Genomic DNA, 6,000 nt, shown 5'->3' with positions numbered 1-6,000 from the left:
ACAAGCGCTTTTTGTTCTTATTGGATTTTCTCAGTTCGTTACCTGCAATTTCGGTTTAAACTTTGTCGGTCCTTTGTTTTTCTGTAAAGGCTATGCTAATGACTCAATAACAAACTTACCTATGAAATAAAAGAAAACCATTAGTCTTTTTGTGATACGAGTAACAGAGTTGGATTGGTTTGAGTGACACACTCCATTTTGGCTGAAAAGAAAAATATATTAAAAAAGAAATAGAAGAGAGGCCTTACTTCCTGCCAGCTCTTGGACAAAGCATTTACAGTGGCTTGATAATGTCATTTCCTCTCGGTCACTTTTTTCTTACTCTAGATCAGTGGTTACTAACCTGGGTTCGATCGAACCCGGGGTTCAGTGAATCCGTCTCAGAGCTTCAATGGAGCCTCTGCCATGGAGGTTAAGACACACCCGACTCAACATGTCAATTCGTTATGACATGCCCGCTTGGCCATCACTGGCTGGTTCATTTTGTGCACAGTTAAAAAATACTTATACTTTATACTTATACTAATTGTGTTGACTTTTTTCTGGTTTTAATAAATGCGTTTTTTTATTTCTTCAATTGGTAAAAAAAAAGAATTTTTATTTTTCACTAATGAAGGTTTCGGTGAATGTGCATCTGAACTGGTTGGGTTCGGTACCGCTAACAAGGTTAAGAACCACTGCTCTAGAAGATAGATAAAAAGGTTTTTGCCACAGATTTGCAACTATGTTGAGAAAGGCATGACTTCAGAGCATGATTACAACTAGGACTTAGATCAGAATCAAATTTATTGGCCAAGTATGTAAAAACACACACACACACACACAAGGAATTTACTTTCCCAGTTACAACCCGTCATGAGGAACATAAACAAAATTATGACTAACTGGGGGAGACTGAACCGGAAGCCTGTTTTGTCAATTAGAAAGGTGTATTGTGGTCGTCAAGAGGCAGGGGTTAAAAAAAATAATAATAATTTGAGGGGTGCATGCTTTTAAATATCGAGGAGTCACGTGTAAGCCAATATTACATTTGCACAACACATGCATGTTTCTGTATTTTGCGCATGGATTACTATAAATGTGCCAAAATGTTGTCAAATTCTGGAATGGCCTAAATGATCAAATAGAAATGCAGAATTTGGAAATATCCAAAATAATCGATCTGAAAAGAGCCCATTTGGAAACATGTTCTTGATGTTCACTGACAGCCACTTTCTACTTTCAAGATGCATGGGATGAATGTTCACGATTGAACAAGGACCTCTGGTGGGCAAACTTGTCTTGTCACGTCAGGTGCGGAATGAGAAAAATAGAAAGTGAAGAAAGGTTCACATTACCTTGTCAAAATGCACTAGCTTCTTTCCGTGAATGGCGTTTGATGTTTGAGGGGTCTGCCTTTCAAGTCACTATTCAATCTGAATCCTAGGAGAAAAGGAGGATGGCTGGGGGTCGGGGTTGTTCAAAGTATTAGAAAACACGAATACAGTCCAAGTCACGGCTATTTGACAAATGCGCCAACAGTTTTTTAAAAATCCATTTGAAATTTACTTTGTAAATATTTTCAAGATGAAACGTTGAACAATGTTCCATTCTTCGCATTCATGCTCAAGATGAACAAAAAGTGAACCTGTTAGACTGTGTTGTGTTTTGTTCGAAAAATCACAGGTTGCAATTAGCAAAAAATGTATAGTCTGCATTTTGTATACACAAGTGTCGTCAGTAGGGTGAACTACACTAAAGCTGTATACAGCCAATGAATAGCTGCAAAACAGGAATAAGGTCACCCCAAAAACATGGTGAAATTTGTTTCAGTCTGATACAAATCACTTTTTGGTCATACAATATATGTTGGTTGCACATCACCAAAAGTAAAGGAGACCCATAGTGGCGACTTGTTTTAAAAGCATCATGCTTTATGGAGTATTTTTTCTTGATATGAAATAGGGGTAAATTTGGCATCTTCATGTGTATCCTAGAAAGTAAAAAACAAAAAAAACATCACTTTTATGCATGAAGTTGACCAAGTTAACAAAAGAATGGCTTCAAAAGTGATTACTTTCTTTTGAAAGAGTCAGGATGGCCATGCGGATAAACTGCTACTAAAAAAAAAAAAGAACCGACTGAAAATCGTAACAATATGAAGGTATGAATTAATGTAATGAAAATCCTTTGTTTTTTTGCTTGATAACCTCACATTTTACTGGGTGGTACTGACTTTTTAGAGACACGGTATTTTTGGGGGTGGGGGGATACACTTCCACTCTCGATTCTAAGTGTATAAAAAGGCAAAACCAAAAGGGTCTTTGGTGCACTATTTTTTATTTTTTTCTGATGACTGCAAATTTTGTTGCGTGTTAAATTTGCAGGGCACTTGATCCGCCAGAACCAGTCAAGCTACATCCCTCATCTTTGTCCCCAATTCAAATTGCATGAACATCATGAAAAAAAAGTAAGAAACAGAAACATAGTTTTTCCCATTTAACAAAGAGTAAAAAATAAAACAACAACAATCGTTGTCATCAAATAGCAATAAATAAGGAGCGCTCTTCCCTGTAAAGACATTTCTCATCCAAAGTCTCTTACAATAAAAAATAGAACTTCAGTGCATTTCCTTTGACGAGTTTCTGCTGCTCCTTCAACATATCAATCGATGTGACTCTTGGTTACCCTGGAATTAAAGCAAGACTATTAAGAACAAAACAGAACACCGAATATAAATCTTCCTTAAATGACACAAAAGTCCAATATAAAATTTCACAGCCTTCTCATTTTCTATCTGTACAATACGCCTCAAAACACAAACCTGGACAGAAAAGGCACAAGTAACTATAATTGTAAGAATACTGGGGGGGGTTTGAAATAGATAATTCATTTTGATTTAAGATTTTGGTCATTTACACATGTTCATATTACTCTGACACAAATTCAACCAGACAGTAGCATGACCAGTATCAATAGAGATACAGGAAGGGTATAATCATATATCATTCTTGTATATACATTTACAGAAACATTATTTTCACAGAGAAAAATAAGTGCATTTTTATGACAAACCTGAATATTGCCAAAGAAGAAACATTTAAGTTAACAATAGTATTGAAAACTGTATAAAAAAAAAAAGAAAAAGAAAGCCATTGGAAAACAAGACGAATGTAGCGAAAAAGCAAGTTGGAGATGCATCAAATTAGGTGCTCTGGTCTTCTCTAGCCGCGTCCTCTGACGCTGTGCCCTCAGCCTCTAGCTGCTGTCCAGTCAGGCACAAAGATACAGCTGCTGCTTGACTGAAAGATGCTTCAGAGCGTCCGTCTTCAGTGTGGCATTTGCTCGACTCCGTAGCACGCCTGCACGTGTGGGCGGAACTTTGTGAGCTGCCATATTGCTTTGAGTCCATAGTCTCCAACTCCAGTTTGGAACACATGACTTGTGCACCCACACTGCACTGTCTTGACTGGCTGCCTCCTGCTGCCTGATAGTCCGCTGACCAGTCACTCCCGGGAGTCCTACTCCCTTGAGGTCCTGGGGTCCTGCCCCAGAATGAGTCAAGCCTGGCCGGTGATGGGCCCTCCGTGGAAGGAGACATCGGGGACATGGGCGTGGAAGGATTCGACCTTGGCCTGGCTTGTACCATTTGAATCCCTCCGATGGGAATCATCAGATAAGGGACCTTGGCTTGTTGGGAGTGCATGGGAAGATGGCTGAAGACGTTGTCCGCTGCTCGGTGGCTGGGATAACTCTCGCATGTGGAAAGACGAAAAGCAGGCGGGAACAAGAAGGTGTCTGCCATTGCGTGACAATCCGTTGCAGTGCCATCTTTGTCCTGAAGGGGGAAACACAAAAACAAGCATTTTGTGAATGTCGTTGAAACCAGTGCTCCCCAACCACTGGTCTAGCCATTTGGTCAGGGGCAGCATAGACAAGGTGGCGCTACACCGAGGTTGGGGGTGGGGGGGGGGGGTGCTATAGCCACATCAGAAAACTGCGTAGCCCCAGTTAAGCCCCTCCAGCATTTTATTTTATATTCTAAAATATATTCATCAATTCTTTTCTCAGCGCCCCCTACATATTGGTCAAGCCAATCTTTGGCCCAGGAGAGCAAAAATCCTGGAGCTGTCCCTGAAATCAAAACAAAACAAAAAAAGCAACGCACACCATATCTTCGCTTATCTTTGCTACTGTCGTATAGTGACAGACGTAATAATTAGCCACAAGATGGCTTGATATATCATGCAATTAAACTGTGTATCCACCTTTTGCCAATTAATTAACAGAATAAAAATGTAGATCCCCACTATTTGCGGGGGAAAAGGACTGGGCCGGCCCACGAATAGCTAAAATCTGTGTAGACATAATGCCTATTACAAATGTATTGAGGAAAAAAAATCTCTCTCTCTCTCTCTCTCTCTCTCTCTCTCTCTCTCTCTCTCTCGTGTGAAAATTTTCAAAGTGGTTCATACGTCTTGATAGTTGTTCAAACGTATTGGTGAAATGCAGGCCAAATGTTAAAAACTGTACTTGTTCACATAATGCCACACGGTATCCCAGGCAAAACTGTTTTCTCCACCTTGGCAGTTCCAGACGTCCATAAATGTATCAGAGCATAGCAGGAAAAAAAATGCTCTGTCGTGTCTGTATCATACAAATTGTGAGCAGTGTAAGCACATGACTGAGGACAATAAATTCAAAGGACTTACTACTTTCATATGACTACCCTTTGCGCAGTGGTGTTCCCAAGGAAGGGTTCCGTGGGTCCTCTGCTGCACTCCAATCGGCAAGGGCGGAGTCCCAGCTTGTGATAACCGATAAGAGCCTGGCAAGCTGGGACGAAGCGGCGAGACGGGCCTGATGGGAGACGGTCCTCTATCACGGGAGGGTGACACTTGCCGGCTGGGTGAAGGTAGCTCAGTTCTCGGGGACAGACTGTGCATGGGTGAGGACAGCTCCAGGCGCGGGGAGAGGCTGTGACTGGGGGAACAGCTCTCGCTGCTGGGGGAGAAGGCTCTCGGTGATGCCTTCCAGTTCCATCTGGAGAACAGAGCTCTCCTGCTGCTCGGCGAGGCGGCTCGTCTACCGTGCCAAGCCCCTCTTTGGGAAGCCTCCAGGCCCGGACTGGAACTGAGATCGGCGGGCTCGGGCTCTGGTGTACACTGCCGAGAACGACCGCTGCATTTGGACCGACCCCCTGTCGACGCCAGGGTGTCCGACGAACAGGAGGAAGGCGGGTCATCGTGAGACTCTTCCGCATCATCGTCGTTGCCGTCATCATCATCATCATCGTCATCGTCGTCGTCGTCGTCATCCTCCGACTCCTCCGCGTTGGAAAACTGGTGCTCTTCCCGTTCCTCGGAGTAAGATGCATGTTCACCGCTCCCTGCTGAAAAATAGAAACCCACTCTTAGTTACATCACTTCAATTCACATCCATTCCATTTATTACCTAGTATGCCAAGCATAAACTCTGTGAGATAATTTCTGCCGTGGGCTTATTTATTTCCTCCACCCAGCAAGGATGGTAAGAGGAATGGAAAGCCATTTGAGCAGTTCTTCAGAACAATGTACTTGTACACTTTAGCTCACTGGGTGGTATTGCTTACCCAATGACCAACGGGTTGGTGGTTTGAATCTTGCCTCCGATTGTACACCATGTCCCTGAACAAGGATCGGAATGCGAAAAGGTTTTACTATTATGATGAAATAAAATGAGCGCGGATGGTTGTTTGTCTACATGTGCCCTGCGATTGGCTGGCAACCGGTTCAGGGTGCCCCCCGCCTACTGCGCGAAGACAGCTGCGATAGGCTCCAGCGCGCCTGCGACCCTACTGAGGAGAAGCAGATTAGAAAACGGATGGATGGTATTACTAGTAAGCACCAAAATGTGCACTCGTATGTATGTATGGATGTATGTATTTATTTTTTAACCTCGCTAGTGCTTCTAGTAACAGCAAAAATGTCCACTTATTTTCAACCCAGTTTGTTCAGAAGTGAGTTGGCAGGCATTTGAGCA

At 42.6% G+C, this 6,000-nt stretch overlaps 1 protein-coding gene across 3 annotated transcripts in view; it reads right to left on the bottom strand.

The window, feature by feature from the left end:
* Positions 1 to 2,300: 2,300 nt before the first annotated feature.
* hivep3b (HIVEP zinc finger 3b) overlaps positions 2,301 to 6,000 on the bottom strand; it is a 49,249-nt gene continuing 45,549 nt past the window's right edge. For all 3 annotated transcript variants that reach the window (XM_086113315.1, XM_086113317.1, XM_086113316.1), the window contains exons 8-9: positions 4,692 to 5,371; positions 2,301 to 3,817 (exon numbers count right to left, since the gene is read on the bottom strand). In XM_086113315.1, coding sequence (XP_085969441.1) covers positions 3,185 to 3,817; positions 4,692 to 5,371 — 1,313 coding nt within the window. In that variant the 3' untranslated portion in view covers positions 2,301 to 3,184. The remainder of the gene's footprint in view (positions 3,818 to 4,691; positions 5,372 to 6,000) is intronic.

The sequence above is a fragment of the Hippocampus guttulatus genome, chromosome 6, assembly GCF_054856545.1.
Source record: "Hippocampus guttulatus isolate MCC_2025c chromosome 6, RoL_Hgut_1.0, whole genome shotgun sequence".
Classification (NCBI taxonomy): domain Eukaryota; kingdom Metazoa; phylum Chordata; class Actinopteri; order Syngnathiformes; family Syngnathidae; genus Hippocampus; species Hippocampus guttulatus.
This window is presented reverse-complemented; position numbering and strand designations above follow the sequence as displayed.